The sequence below is a fragment of the Thamnophis elegans genome, unplaced genomic scaffold (genome assembly GCF_009769535.1).
Source record: "Thamnophis elegans isolate rThaEle1 unplaced genomic scaffold, rThaEle1.pri scaffold_131_arrow_ctg1, whole genome shotgun sequence".
NCBI classification, from domain to species: Eukaryota; Metazoa; Chordata; class Lepidosauria; order Squamata; family Colubridae; genus Thamnophis; species Thamnophis elegans.
The window spans coordinates 710-16,937 of NW_022473601.1; the positions used below are offsets into that span (position 1 = coordinate 710).

General features: G+C 50.3%; 1 protein-coding gene across 1 annotated transcript; it reads right to left on the reverse strand.

Annotated features, from left to right (window-relative positions):
- Positions 1 to 907: 907 nt before the first annotated feature.
- LOC116523263 (sialoadhesin-like) lies at positions 908 to 5,426 on the reverse strand (the record flags this gene model as incomplete). Its single annotated transcript, XM_032238359.1, has 3 exons — positions 5,305 to 5,426; positions 2,788 to 2,863; positions 908 to 1,267 (listed from the first exon to the last, which is right to left on the reverse strand). Coding segments are annotated over exons 2-3 (412 nt in total), but the record flags the coding sequence as incomplete, so codon positions are not given.
- Positions 5,427 to 16,228: the final 10,802 nt, after the last annotated feature.

Here is a 16,228-nt window from a genome sequence, read left to right on the forward strand (position 1 = left end):
GATGGGGCAGAGGAGAGGAGAGCAGAGGAAATCTATGGGCCGGTCCTTGGGACGGAAGAGCCACCGCTCCTAACGAAGCCCCACCCGAGCTCTGGGGATCAAAGGCAGGAGGCGGAGATGAATAGATGGGGCAGAGGAGAGGAGAGCAGAGGAAATCTATGGGCCGGTCCTTGGGACGGAAGAGCCACCACCCCTAGCGAAGCTCTGGGGATCAAAGGCAGAGGGCAGAGATGAATAGATGGGGCAGAGGAGAGGAGAGCAGAGGAAATCTATGGGCCGGTCCTTGGGACGGAAGAGCCACCACCCCTAGCGAAGCCCCACCCGAGTTCTGTGGATCAAAGGCAGGAGGCGGAGATGAATAGATGGGGCAGAGGAGAGGAGAGCAGAGGAAATCTATGGGCCGGTCCTTGGGACGGAAGAACCACCACTCCTAGCGAAGCCCCACCCGAGCTCTGGGGATCAAAGGCAGAGGGCGGAGATGAATAGATGGGGCAGAGGAGAGGAGAGCAGTGGAAATCTATGGGCCGGTCCTTGGGACGGAAGAGCCACCGCTCCTAGCGAAGCCCCACCCGAGCTCTGGGGATCAAAGGCAGAGGGCGGAGATGAATAGATGGGGCAGAGGAGAGGAGAGCAGTGGAAATCTATGGGCCGGTCCTTGGGACGGAAGAGCCACCGCTCCTAGCGAAGCCCCACCCGAGCTCTGGGGATCAAAGGCAGAGGGCAGAGATGAATAGATGGGGCAGACAACTATTCCTCTCCCGGACGGACGGACTTCTTAGCCTGCGGTGAGAGAGAAACTTTCTGCCGGGGCTTCTCATAAAGGAATCTTTGAGTTCACTTCAGACGGTTTGTCGTTGTTTGGGGAGCTGGGTCAGAACATTCCCGGCTGGAGATGGAGACCACGTACCAGTGACGGTCAGCTGGAGCTGCTTCCTCTCCGTCCAGCTATTTGCCTTGACTATTTCGAACCGGAAGGAATACTGGCCGGTGTCCTCCTTGGTCAAATGTCGCAGGACCAAGGTGCAATTACGTTCCAGGAGGTCCCCCAGGAGTTCGGTGCGGCTTCGAAAGCGGGCATCGGCCGCCTCGAGAGAGCCGGAGTTGAAAATGGTGATCTGCTGCTTATCCTCTTCCTTGAACCAGATGCCCACGATCCCATTAGTGGCGGAGACGTCGCTGGGGAAGGCGAAGGCGCACGGAAGCACCACACAGGAATCCTTCACGGCCCACAAATTCTCCGGGTAAGTGGCCGACCACGAAGCCGAAACTGCAGAAGAAGGGGAAGGAGAGAACAGAAGAACAGAGTTGGAGGGGACCTTGGAGGTCTTCTAGTCCAACCCCCTGCTCAGGTAGGAGACGCTAAACCAGTGTTTCTCAACCTTGGCCACTTGAAGGTGTCCGGACTTCAACTCCCAGAATTCCCCAGCCAGCATTCGCTGGCTGGGGAATTCTGGGAGTTGAAGTCCGGACATCTTCAAGTGGCCAAGGTTGAGAAACACTGCCCTCAACCATCCCAGACAAATGGCTGTCCAGTCTCTTCTTTAAAACCTCCAATGATGGAGCACCCACAACTTCTGGTGGCAAGCTGTTCCACTGGCTAATTGTTTCAATTGTTAGGGAGTTCCCCCTTAGTTCTAGCTTGCTTCTCTCCTGGATTAGTTTCCATCTATCCTGTTGCTTCTTGCCCGGCCTTCAGGTGCTTTGGAAAGCCTGACCCCCTCCCCTCTTCTTTGGGGCAGCCCCTCAAATATTGGAAGGCCGCTCTCCTGCCTCCCTTGATCCTTCTTTCCACTACATGTCACCGGTCTGACTGACCCACTGCGGAGCTGACCCAACACGTGTAAAGCCAGGGGGCTCTCTTGGCCTAATGGGAGCAAGGCAGGATCATTTGAAACGTGGTTAATGTGAGGGGGGGGCTTAAGATGTCCCTTCTGCCTTTATTTCAGGTTCGGGAGATTGCATAAGTAGCAACAGAGTTAATAAATTCAACCCCTTCATTCTCTGGTGATCGCTGGTGGCCCAGGGGTTAGAATGCAGTGCCGCAGGCTAATTCTGCCCACTGTCTGCAGTTCGATCCTGACTCAGGTTGACTCAGCCTTCCGTCCTTCCGAGGTGGGTCAAATGAGGACCCAGATGGTTGTGGGGCAAGAGGCTGACTCTGTAAACCGCTTAGAGAGGGCTGTAAAGTACTACGAAGTGGTAGATAACTCGTGCTATTGCTAATTCTATCTATCTGTCTCTCTGTTTATCTCTCTGTCTATCTCAAGATGTTAAGTCCTGGCTGCTCCAGCAGGCCAGGGGGCTCTCGATATATCCAGTCCCTCGGAGATTGTGATTGTTGTATATTTTAATGTTGTTTGTGTATTATTCCCCCCCCCCCTTGTTTTATTGTAAGCCGCCCGGAGTCCTTCGGGAGTGGGCGGCATACAAATCAATAAAACTATAAACTATAAACTATAAACTATCTATCTATCAGGCCATGGTGGCACAGTGGTTAGAATACAGTACTGCAGGGTAACTCTGCCCACTGCCTGCAGTTCAATCCTGACCGACTAAACGTCGACTCAGCCTTCCGTCCTTACGAGGTGGGTCGAATGAGGGCCCAAATGGTTGGGGGGCAGGAGCCTGACTCTGTAAAGCGCTTAGAGAGGGCCCTGGGAAGCGGCATATAAGTCTCAGGGCTACCACAATGTCCTCAATGCCAATAGTCCTCGACCTAGAACCACAAGTGAGCCCAAAATGTCCGTTGCTAAGCGAGGCGGTTGTTTAGAAAGTCAGCTGACAAACCTGGGGAAACGGATGCAGCCAATGACATGGAGAAGAGGAAGAGGAGGCTCATCGTGACTTCAGAAGCTCTGAACACCTGGTGAGAGAAAGAGACTCCAGGTATGGTTAGAGGCACAAATGGCAGAAGATAATGGCCGCAGGTAATCCTCGAGTTACTACCACTGAGTGACCGTTCGAAGCTACAACAGCACTGGCTATGACTGTTTCTTCAACTTACGACTTCCCCACGATCAGGCGATCAAAATCCGGGCGCGTGGTCTCAACCAGTTCATACTTACGACGGTCGCAGTGTCCCCGGGGGTGTGTGTGTATGTCTCGCGACCCCCTTTTGCAACCTTCTGGTCAACGAAGTCAAAGGGGAAGCTTAACAACCCCCGTGTGATCCAATGAACAACGGCAGTGATTCGCTCAAGAACCGAGGGAAGAAAAGTCACACAATGGGGCAAAACTCGCTTAACGACGGTCTCTCTTATTAACGTACATTTTGGGCTCAGTTGTCAAAGGATACATTCAGGATGACTTGTGCTGAGCCCAATTAAATTCAATACTCTGAATTCCTTTCTCACAATCCCTTCGTCCCCTGGACTCAAAAGTTGTCACGTGTCAGTTTTTTCATCCTTAACTGCCACTTGTGGGTGGCCAAGAGCTGCCAAGTCCCCCATCCCAGCCCCACACCCTCTGATCCCCCCAAGGATCAGAGGGTCCCCCCCTCCCTCCCTAAGGCTTCTACAAAGTTTCGTGCAAAGCCTCAAACGCCTGGAATGCCATTTAGTCCCAGCACCGAAGGGAATTAAAATGAAACGGTTCCCCTGATTGGAAAACAGACTCCGGGATGCTGCCTACAAGCCAGGAACAATCCTTGACCTGAAATCCTTGTTAAAGGTCCTTCTCTGAGGAGTCTGGGGCCAGTTGAAACACTGGTGCTCCATCGGCAATTGAATAACAGAATAACAGAGCTGGAAGGGACCTTGGAGGTCTTCTAGTCCAACCCCCTGCTCAAGCAGAAAACCTTATACCATTTCAGATTCTTAAAAACTTCCCATGTTGGAGCATACATAAGTTCTGGAGGCAACTTCTGTTCCACTGATTAATTGTTCTAACTGTCAGGAAATGTCTCCTCAGTTCTAAGTTGCTTCTCTCCTTGATTAGTTTCCACCCATTGCTTCTTGCCCTGCCCTCGGGTGCCTTGGAGAATAGCTTGACTCCCTCTTCTCTGTGGCAGCCCCTCCAATATTGGAAGACTGCTATCACGCCACCCCTAGTCCTTCTCCTCTGAACTCTTCCGAACTGAATACAGAATAACAGAGTTGGGAGGGACCTTGGAGGTCTTCTAGCCCAACCCCCTGCTCAAGCAGGAGACCTTGGACCAATCCAGGCAAAGGACTGCCTAATCTCTTAGTGAAAGCCTCCAGTGATGGAGCACCCACAATTTCTGAAGGCAAGCCGTTCCGTTGATGAATTGTTCTCCTGGAAGTTTCCTCCTGAGTTTTAGGTTGCTTCTCTCCTTCCCAAGTTTCCCTCTCATCGAGGAAGGGAAGAAGGTAGGAGAAGAATGACGATGTGTAGAGGGATGGCTCTTAATTCAAGGAGAAAAACCACACCTCCAATTTGCTCAGGGACTTCAAGTACCAGCAGACAAAACAGGCCAAGTTTGAAGGTTGCAGCCCCGAGTCACAATCCAAGGAACAAGGAGGAGGAGGAGGAGGAGGAGGAGTCTTTCCCAGGAAAACTGTGTGTAGCTTTTGTGGCTTGTTCCTAACCTCTCTGGCCGTGGCTGACCTTGGAGCAGGGAAGCTGTGTTTAGTCTACGGCGGCCCAAATCAGCAGAGGGCATTTTCAAACCGAGACATTTTATCAGAAGGCATCCGTTTTTATGATAAGCCGCAGCTCACAAGAGCTGAGCTCGACTCATAAAATTTGCCAGCCCCAAAAAAGAGCTAAAGGGACTCCTGATTTTTCCCCCCCTCCCTCTCAAAACCATGTTCCCAACAGACGAGAGGGCGATGAATAAAATACACTTCGTTCAGCAATGCAGACAGACAGAGGGACAGACAGACAGACACCAAGAAAGATGATTAGAGGACTGGAGACTAAAACAGATGAAGAACGGTTGCAGGAACCGGGTATGTCTAGTTTAATAGAAAGAAGGACCAGGGGAGACATGATGGGAGTCTTCCAATCTCTCAGGGGTTGCCCCAAAGAAGAGGGAGTCAAGCTATTCTCCAAGGCACCAGAAGGCAGAACGAGAAGCAATGGGTGGGAACTAATCCAGGAGAGAAGCAACTTAGAACTGAGGAGAAACTTCCTAACAGGGAGAACGACTAACCAGTGGTACAGCTTGTGGATGCTTCATCACTGGAGGATTTTAAGAAGAGACTGGGCAGCCATTTGTCTGGGAATGGGAAAGGTTTGGAGGAGAGGGTTGGACCAGAAGACCTCCAAGCACACCTCACAGTTCTGTCCTTCTGCCCTGTCCTTTCCCAACAAGCCAAGAAGGTTCTTGAAGGTCCTCCTTACCTTCTCAAAGACAGCAGTCGCTTTGGCTCCTGTGGAACTCCCAGCTTCAGGTTGGAGGCACCATCAGAAGATGCTTGGAGACTCCAGGTGGGACGCTCATTCAGTTCTGAGGTCCGCGAGGTCCCCAGAGCAGAATGGGGCTTCCTCCTTGGGTCGGCTTTATTGTCCTCCGTTTTCAGGAAGTCCTTTTTGGATAGTCAGCTGTTCTCATCCCCAGCTTGGCTACTTCACATACTTCTGCCTGGGCATCAGTTCCTGGGAGAGGAAGAAGGCGGGAGTCGTGATCTGGTTTCTCGAGGTCAACATCGGGGGGGTGGGGGGGTGTAGGTCCTCCAGCGGTGGAGGAAGGAGGCCACCGACTGAGCTCATGCATGAGCCTTGGCTTATCTAGGCAAGAGCCGAGGTGTCGCAGTGGTTTGGGTGCAGCACTGAAGGCCACTTCAGCTGACTGTTATCTGCAGTTCAGTGGTTCTAATCTCACCGGCTGAAGGTTGACTCAGCCTTCCATCCTTCCGAGGTGGGTGAAATGAGGACCCAGAATGTGGGGGTGATATGCTGACTCTGTAAACTGCTTAGAGAGGGCTGAAAGCCCTATGAAGCGCTATATAAGTCTAACTGCTATTGCTATTGCTATTGCTATTGCTATTGATAGATAGATAGATAGATAGATAGATAGATAGATATCTAGATAGATATCTAGATAGATAGATAGATAGATAGATAGATATCTAGATAGATAGATAGATAGATAGATAGATATCTAGATAGATAGATAGACAGACAGACAGACAGACAGACAGACAGACAGACAGATGATAAACAGATATAATGCATGGATGGATGATAGATAGATAGATAGATAGATAGATAGATAGATAGATAGATAGATAGATAGATAGATAGACAGACAGACAGACAGACAGACAGACAGATGATAAACAGATATAATGCATGGATGGATGATAGATAGATAGATAGATAGATAAGAGCCGAGGTGGCGCAGTGGTTAGACTGCAGCACTGCAGGACACTTCAGCTGACTGTTATCTGCAGTTCAGCGGTTCTAATCTCACCGGCTCAAGGTTGACTCAGCCTTCCATCCTTCCGAGGTGGGTGAAATGAGGACCCGGATTGTTGTTGGGGGCGATATGCTGACTCTGTAAACCGCTTAGAGAGGGCTGAAAGCCCTATGAAGCGGTATATAAGTCGAACTGCTATTGCTATTGCTATGTCCTGCAAGAAATATAGAAGGTGTGGCTCCTGATGAAACTTGTGGGGGGAGGAAGAGGGGGGGTGAAAGCAGAGTTTGGGGAAGTGACCCAACCTGAAGATCGGCCATCCTTCGGATTGGGAACCAGGCGCTGCCACATCTCTCCTGGCTTGGAATCTCCTGTAATCCTTTAATGCTTGTGGACTGGATGGGATGATAAGGAAGATAATGGTGGTGGAGATGCACCAGACCAGCAGCCATGCAAGCCAGCATCCTGTTTCCCAAGCTGGGAAGCGACCACACAGGGAGAATCCCTCGCCGCTCTCATCCAGAATAAGAGTAGCAGCGCTTGGAAGGGACCTCGGAGGTCTTCTAGTCCAACCCCCTGCTCAGATAGGAGACCCTCTACCATTCCAGGCAAAGGGCTGAATCCAATCTCTACTTAAAAAACGAAGCATGGTGGAGCACCCACAACTTCTGGTGGCAAGCTGTTCCGCTGATTAATTGTTCTCACTGTCAGGAAATTTCTCCTCAGTTCTAAGTTGCTTCTCTCCTTGATTAGTTTCCACCCATTGCTTCTTGTTCTGCCCTCAGGTGCCTTGGAGAATAGCTTGACCCCCTTCCTCTTCTTTGTGGCAACCTCTGAGATATTGGAAGGCTGCTATCCTGTCTCCCCTCGTCCTTCTTTTCATTAAACTAGACATATCCTGCAACGGTTCTTCATATGTTTTAGCCTTCCTAATCATCTTGGTTTATTTTCTTTGCACTCCGAGGAAGTTTTTGGGGCTCCATCACTGGAGGTTTCTAAGAAGACATTGGACAGCCTGAAATGGTAGGGGGTTTCCAGCTTGAGCAGTGGGTTGGTCTAGAAGACCTCCAGGGTCCCTTCCAACTCACCAGACCCCCATGGGCAGAGTTCAAACTCGCTACTTTATTGTTTTCTGCCTTAATGCAGGAATGTTTCCAGCCTGGCAGCTTTCTCCTGCGAAAGTATCTTGGTCTCCTTCCCCAGGGAACCGCCATCCTGAAATGAAATGGAGAGGGGAGTCCATTCTACTTCAGTTCCCATCATCCCCAGTAGGAATAAAGATTGGTGTTATGCTTGCAATGTATGGTCAACTCACCCAAGAGTCAAGTTGGCCGTAGCTTTTCTTAAAGATGGAAAGACAAATAGAATGGAATGGAATAGTTACAGAATGGAATAGATAGAGAATGGAATAGAATAAAATAGAATAGAATAGATACAGAATAGAATAGATACACAATAGAACAGAATAGAATAGAATAGATACAGAATGGAATAGAATAGAAACAGAATAGAATAGAAACAGAATAGAATAGAATATAGTAGAATAGAATGGAATAGAATAGAAAATAGAATAGAATAGATACAGAATAGAATAGGATACAGATAGAATAGAATAGAATAGAATAGAATGGAATGGAACGGAATGGAACAGAACAGAATAGAGAATAGAGAAAAGAAAAGAAGAATGAAAGAGTAGAATAATGGAATGGAATGGAATAAAATAGAATAGAAGCTGGAAGGGATAATACAATACAATAACAGAGTTAGCAGGGACCTTGGAGGTCTTCTAGTCCAACCCCCTGCCTAGGGAGGACACCCTACACCACCTCAGACAAATGGCTATCCAACATCTTCTTTTTTTTCTTCTTAAAGACTTCCAGTGTTGGGGCATTCACAACTTCTGGAGGCAAGGAGTTCCACTGGTTAATTGTTCTCACTGTCGGGAAATTTCTCCTTAGTTCTAAGTTGCTTCTCTCCTGGATTAGTTTCCACCCATTGCTTCTTTTCCTGCCCTCAGGTGCCTTGGAGAATAGTTTGACTCCCTCTTCTTTGTGGCAACCCCTGAGATATTGGAAGGCTGCTATCATGTCTCCCCTGGTCCTTCTTTTCATTAAACTGGACATACCCAGTTCCTGCAGCCGTTCTTCATATCTTTCATCCTCCAGTCCCCTCATCCTCTTCGTTGCTCTTCTCTGCACTCTTTCTAGAGTCTCCACATCTTTTTTACATTGTGGTGACCAAAACCGAATGCCATATTCCAAGTGTGGCCTCACCAAGGCCTTATAAAGTGGTATTAACACTTCATGTGACCTTGATTCTCTCCCTCTGTTGATGCAGCCTAGAACTGTGTTGGCTTTTTTGGCAGCTGCTGCCCACGGCTGGCTCCTATTTAAATGGTTCTCCACTAGGACTCCAAGATCCGTCTCACAGTTGCTACTGTTGAGCAAGGTACCACCTATACTGTACCAGTGCATTTGGTTTTCCTTGCCTAAATGTAGAACCTGACTCTTGGAGGTCTCCTAGTCCAACCCCCTGCTCAAGCAGGAGAATCTACACAATTTGAGACAAGGGACTGTCTGGTCTCTTCTTAAAGACCTCCAGGGACGAAGCCCCCACAACTTCTGGAGCAGTGGTGGGTTTCAAATTTTTTTCAAACCTACTCTGTGGGTGTGGCCTCCTTTGTGGGAGTGGCTTGCCGGCCATGTGACCTGATGGGAGTGGCTTGCTGGCTATGTGTTCTCTCTCTCTCTTTCTCTCTCTCTCTCTCCTTCCTTTTGTCTCTCTGTCCCTTTTTCCTTCTTTTCTTTCATCTCTCACTTTTTCTTTCTTTCTTTCTTCCTTCCTTCCTTCCTTCCTTCCTTTCTTTTTCTTTTTCTTTCTCTGTGTGAGTCTCTGTGCGTGTGTGTGTGTGTGTGTGTGTGTGTGAGTGTGTCAGTGGTGGGTTTCAAAAATCTTTGGAAGCTCTTCTGTAGGTGTGGCCTGCTTTCCGGTGGAACCTCTTCTAACCGGTTCAGTAGATTTGACGAACCGGTTCTACCGAACCGGTGCGAACCGGTAGGAACCCACCTCTGTTCTGGAGGCAACCTCTGTTCCCCTGATTGTTCTCCCTGTTAGGAAGTTTCTTCTTAAATCCAGCTGGCTTCTCTCCTTGATCCCATTTCCCTCCATTGTCTTTCTGTCTGCTACTTTGGAAAGTACCGTATCTTGACTTCAAGGTACCTGCGGAGGCTCAAGGCCTCAGCCCTCCAAGTCTCTGCTCATTCCCCTCTTGAAACCTCCTCCTCCTCCCTGGGACGGGTGCTCTCTCCCAGCTTCAATTTTGTAGGGCAAAATCCCCCTGTCCCCAGTTCTACCCCTCCGAGTGCCTGCGAGCGTTTCCCTCTTTCTTCCCAACCCACTCCAGACATTGAAAGACGTGGCTTTCCTTTCGTCCTGCTTCCCGTTATTCAGGATGCTGCTTATAAGCGCTCTGTGCTCAGAGGTCGAAGCGTTGTTAGAGACCCTCCACACCCACTCCGCGGCCTTTCTCTATTGCAGTGTTTCTCAACCTTGGCAACTTGAAGATGTCCGGACTTCAACTCCCAGAATTCCCCAGCCAGCATTCACGTATGAACAATTGAGTGTCTAGGACAGTGTTTCTCAACCTTGGCAACTTGAAGATGTCCGGACTTCAACTCCCAGAATTCCCCAGCCAGCATTCACGTATGAACAATTGAGTGTCTAGGACAGTGTTTCTCAACCTTGGCAACTTGAAGATGTCCGGACTTCAACTCCCAGAATTCCCCAGCCAGCATTCACGTATGAACAATTGAGTGTCTAGGACAGTGTTTCTCAACCTTGGCAACTTGAAGATGTCCGGACTTCAACTCCCAGAATTCCCCAGCCAGCATTCGCTGGCTGGGGAATTCTGGGAGTTGAAGTCTGGACATCTTCAAGTTGCCAAGGTTGAGAAACACTGCTCTATTGCTCCCGTCTGGGAGGAGGAGGAGGCTTCGAAGTATTTCTGGCAGGACGGCCAGGTTCTCTTCCCTAGGCCCCCCCGCCTGGGAAATTCGCAGGATCCGTTTTCCTCGCCACGTGCCTGGATACACCTGAACTAGGCTGGCTTGTTTCTCTCTGTCATGTACAGTATGTGGGTGTATATGCAGAATTGTATATTTATTTGTTTTGCCGTGTTTATGCCGTGCCTGTTGGAGGTGGTGACCCTTTGAGAGCTGTAGGCAGTGAGATTTCATTTTAATGTATGCTGATCGGTGTGCCTTCAAAGGGACTAGAAAGTTATTCTCTCCTGTCCTGTCCTGTCTTCTATTCTATTTCGTCCTGTCTTGTTTTGCATTCTGCTCTAATCAACTCTATTCTATTCTGCACTCTCCCCTCCTCTCCTCTGCCTTCTACCGTACTTTACTGTACTCGACGCTACATACTCTACCCTACTCTACTCTACTCCTCTACTCTACCTCCCCTCCCCTATCCTGTACTCTATTCTACTCTACTCTATTCTGCATTCTATTCTACCCTTCTCTACTCTGCTCTATTCTATTCTTCACTCTCCCCTCCTCTCCTCTGCATTCTATTGTACTTTACTGTACTCGCCGCTACATACTCTACTCTACTACTCTACTCTACCTCCCCTCCCCTCCCCTATCCTGTACTCTATTCCAGTGGTCTCCAACCTTGGCAACTTTAAGACCTGTGGACTTCAACTCCCAGAGTTCCTCAGCCAGCAAAGCCAAATGAAGTTAAATGAAGAGTTGAAGTCCACAAGTCTTAAATTTGCCACGGTTGGAGACCACTGCTCTATTCTACTCTACTCTATTCTGCTCTATTCTATTCTATTCTTCACTCTACTGTACTTCTCTTCTCTTCTCATTGCTATTCTATTGCTATTCTTTTCTATTAAGTATAATCTTTATTGTCATTATACTTAAATACAACGAAATTGGTATTCCTGTTCTGTTCTGTTCTATTCTATTCTATTCTATTCTATTCTATTCTAATTCTCTTCTCTTCCTATTCCTATTCTATTCTAGACTATACTATATCTCTTCTCTTCTCTTCCTCTTTTTCTTCCTATTCTCTTCCTCTTTCTCTTCCTATTCTCTTCCTCTTTTCCTATTCTATTCTATATCTCTTCTCTTCTATTCTAATTGCTATTCTATTCCTATTCTATTCCTATTCTATTCTATTAAGTATAATCTTTTTTGTCATTATACTTAAATACAACGAAATTGGTATTCTATTCTGTTCTGTTCTATTCTATTCTAATTATCTTCTCTTCTCTTCCTCTTCCTCTTCTATTCTAGACTATACTATATATCTTCTCTTCCTATTCTCTTCCTCTTTCTCTTCCTATTCTATTCTATATCTCTTCTCTTCTAATTGCTATTCTATTACTATTCTAATTGCTATTCTATTCCTATTCTATTCTATTAAGTATAATCGTTATTGTCATTATACTTAAATACAACAAAATTGGTATTCTATTCTATTCTATTCTACTTGCTATTCTATTCTACTTGCTATTCTATTCTATTTGCTATCCTATCCTATTCTACACTACAGGTTTGGAGAGCCATGCCCCTGGGAGGATGAGAAGGAGGCACTGCCAAGGATGCAGGAAAGCCAGCCAAGGGAGGGAGGGGCTCCAGCTCTGGGGGCCTCCAGAAGCCCCCCACCCCCACCCCGGGTAGCTCTCTGTAGGCCCAGCTGGAGTAACTTCTCACGTCTTCCTCCTCCTCCACGGGCCTCTTCCGGCCAGGCGTCTTCTCAGCGCGTTCGAGGAGGCTGACTTGGCTCTTCTGGCCGAGGGGATCTTGCTGAGGTCAGCAGCTGACCCTGGGAGGGCGGGGGGGGGGGGCCTCCTGGGCCCTGTGTGGAGCCGAAGTCCTCCTGGGCCCGGAGGAAACGAATCCACCAGCAGCTGCCACGAGGACTGGGGGCATCTGGAGATCACTCTCGATTCTCGAGTCTCCTTTTCCCTGATGATGGGTGCAGGTTTCGGGAGGGGCTGGGATCCGAGTCAGCAAGGCTTCCTCGTGGGTGCAGTTGGGCTGGGGCCCATCAGGAGGCACAGACGGTGTGAGTGAGAGAGGGGGAGGAGGAGAGGAAAGGAGAGGGAGGGAGGGAGGGAGGGAGGGAGAGAAGGGACAGAGGGGGGAAGGAAGGGAAGATGGAGAAAAGAGAAAAAGAGAGAGAGAAAGTGGGAGAGGGAAGGATAGATGGGAAGAGAGAAAGAGAGAGAGATGGGGAGAGAGAGGAAGGGAGAGAGTGGGACAGAGAGAGGGAGGGAGGGGGAGAGAAGAGAGAAAGAGGGGCAGGGGGATAGATGGGAAGAGAAAGAAAGAGAGAGAAAGGGACAGAGAGGGACAGAGAGGGGAGAGGGAGGGAGGGGTGGAGAGAGAAAAGAGAGAGAAAGAGGGAGGGGGAGGGGGAGAAGGAGAGAGAGAGAGAGAAGGAGGGAGGAAGAGACTGAAAGAGAGAGAGAGAGAAAGGGAAAGAGAGAAAGTGGGACAGAGAGAGGGGAGGGTGGGAGGGGGAGAGAAGAGAGAAAGAGGGGAAGGGGGATAGATGGGAAGAGAAAGAAAGAGAGAAAGGGAGAGAGGAACAGAGAAGGGAGAGGGAGGGAGGGGTGGAGAGAAAAAAGAGAGAGAAAGAGGGAGGGGGAGGGAGAGAGAGAGAGAGAGAGAGAAATAGGGGGCCTTCCAGCTTCCCCCTTCTGCCCCAATGGAGGAAGAGCTGCTGGATGATGGGTGCGAATCCAGACAGTCCTTATCTTACAACCATTTCTTTAATCAGTGGACTCCCGTCTTCCCTCCAGAGGTTGTAGATGCTCCCATCCTGGACGTTCTTAAGAAGAGCCTTTTGCCTGAAATGGTATATTAGGATCTCCTGCTGGAGCAGGGGGGTGGACTAGATGACCTCTAAGGTGCCTTCTCCTTCCATTAATTTTGTTCTGTTCCAACTGTTGGGAGTTATAACAACCCTGAAAAAAGTGAGACTCCGGACCCTTTTTCACACCCAACAACCGTTGCAGCCTCATTGTGGTCACGTGGTCCAAATCCAGACTTTCTTGGCCAGGGATTCATACTTACGACGGTCTCGCGCAATCCCCTTTTGCGTCCTTCCGATAAGCCAAGTCAGTGGGGGGAAAGCCGGATGCCCTGAACGACCGTGTGACTAATTTGACCCCTGCCGCGATTCACTTAACAACGGTGGCAGAGCAAGGTGGCAGAACGGGGGCCGTACTCACGGAACAGCTGTCTCGCTTAGCAACAGAAACGTTGGGCTCCATTGTGGTCATACGTGGAGGACTGCCTGTCTTGTAAAGGGTCTCAATTGGGGGGGGCAGAGTGAGAGATTCCCAAACAACCTCTCCCTCCCTCCCTCCCTCTCTCTCTCCCACTCTCTTTCTCTCTCTCCCTCCCTCCCCCTCTATTTCCCTCTCTCTCTCTCTCTCTCCCTCTCTCTCTCCCTCCCTCCCTCTCCCTCCCTCCCTCCCTCCCTCTCTCTCTCCCCCCTCTCTCTCTCCCCCTCTCCCCCCCTCTCTCTCCCTGTCTCTCTCTCCCTCCCTCTCCCTCCTTCCCTCCCTCTCTCTCTCCCTCTCCCTCTCTCCCACTCTCTTTCTCCCTCCCCCCTCTCCCTCTCTCTCTCCCTCTCCCTCTCTCCCTCTCTCTCTCTCTCTCCCACTCTCTATCTCCCTCTCTCTCTCCCTCTCCCTCTCCCCCTCCCTCTCTCTCCCCCTCTCTCTCTCCCTCCCTCTCTCTCCCACTCTCTTTCTCTCTCTCCCTCCCTCCCCCCTCTCCCTCCCTCCCTCTCCCTCTCTCTCTCTCCCTCTCTCTCTCCCTCCCTCCCTCTCTCTCCCTCCCACTCTCTTTCTCTCTCTCCCTCCCTCCCCATCTCTCTCCCTCTCTCTCTCCCTCTCTCTCTCCCTCCCTCTCCCCCCCCTCTCTCTCTCTCTCACACACACACACACGGAGTCTTTGAATAACAACTGCACCAGCGACAATATAGTGACTTCCCCCTTTTTGTTTTGTTTTGACTTGTGAGCTGCCCCAGTTGAAGGCAGCTGTGCAGCTTTAATACATCTGTTGTGGCTCAGAATGTGTGTGTGTGTGGGGGGGGCAATGTGCCAGGGCTGGGAGAGGTGGGGGGGGGGAGATCACACAGTCCCATTGACCAGGTCTGGACTCTATTTTCAATAGGGCTCTGCCTTCGTGTCTGGGGTCTGGATACAGTTCTCCCCCCTCCCTCCCTCCCTCCCCCCCACTGAAAGTCCCTGGGCTGATAGGGGGGCTCTGGGGCTGAGCGGAGGATGGAGGGATGCCAAATGATTCCCCTCAAAGGGAGGGGGCTTTCCAAATTTGGGAGGGATTTCCAGGGATCATAATTTGGTTGACCCAACACACTCAAGTCTAAAGCCAGGGAGGGAGGGAAGGGGTAGATGGCAGAATAGGGAGGGAAGGAGGAGAGAAATGGAGGGTGGGAGGAAAGGAAGAGATGAGGAGAAAGGAAAGAGGAAAGGAAAGGAGGAAGGAAGGAAGAAAGGACAGAAAGAGGAAGCAGGAGAAAGGGAGGGAGAGAGAGAGAGGGAAGGGTAGGGAAGGAGGACAGAAAGGGGGGAAGGGAAGGAAGGAGGAAAGAGGGAGGGAGGGAGGAAAGGAAAGGAAAAAGGAAGAACAGAAAGAGGAAGCAGGAAGAAAGGAAGAGGGAGAGAGAGGAAGGGAGGGAAGGAGGAGAGAAAGAGGGAGGGAGGAAAGGGTGGGAGAAGAAAGGAAGGAGGAAAGGAAAGAAGAAAGGAAGGACAGAAAGAGGAAGCAGGAAGAAAGGGAGAGAGAGGGAGGGAAAGGGAGGGAAGGAGGAAAGAAAGAGGGAGGGAGGAAAGGAAAGGAGAAAGGAAAGAAAGAAGGAAGGACTGAAAGAGGAAGCAGGAAGAAAGGGAGAGGGAGGGAATGGGAGGGAAGGAGGAGAGAAAGGGAAGAAGGGAAGGAAGGAGGAAAGAAAGAGGGAGGTAGGAAAGGGCGGGAGAAGAAAGGAAGGAGGAAAGGAAAGGAGAAAGGAAGGACAGAAAGAGGAAGCAGGAAGAAAGGGAGAGGGAGAGAGAGGGAGGGAATGGGAGGGAAGGAGGAGAGAAAGAGAGGAAGCAGAGGGAGGAAGGGAAGGGAGGGAGGGACAAGAAGGAGAAAGGAATGAGGAAAGGAAATGAGAAAGGAAGGAAGAAAAGAAGGAAGGAAGGAAAGAAAGAGAAAGCAGGAAGAAAGGGAGGGGGAGAGAGAGGAAGGAAGGATAGGGAAGGAGGAGGGAAATAGAGGGAGGGGAAGGAGAAAAAGGAAGGAAAAGCAGGGAAGCTGCCAATCAATAGCCCCTATTAGAAGCGGAATCCAGCTGCTGGACGCCAGTCGGGAGTGGTGCCCCCAACCCAACCCAGCCCAAGCCCCCTCCCCCCCTCCCCCCTCCCCCCAGCAAGGCCAGGCCCAGGGCTCCCAGGCCGCCTTCCTGCAGCTTCCTGGGAGAAATCCAGAGGGCAGCCCGGCAGCCCCACCCTCCTTGCGGGCACCTTCGCATTCCTCCCTGATAAGACGCAGAGCCTTGGCCGGGCCGCTGCCCTCCCTGCCTCTCCGGAATGCAAGGCATTCCTGCTGCGGACAAGGGCTCTTGGCGCTGCCCTTGGGTGCCAGGACGGATGGGTGCCCAGCCAGGGTGGCGCCTAGTGGATGGGTGAAGAGGGAGGCAGCCTCTCGCCAGCCTCCCCCGGATGCCATGGGGAGGGGGGTGGGCTCTTCTAAGACGTCCTCCAGCTGCCAGAGAAAATATGTACCTGCTGGGGGAGAGAGAGGGGCTTCCTGTAGGGACCACAACTGCCCTCCTAATCAGAATAGAGCTGGAAGGGACCTTAGAGGTCTTCTAGTC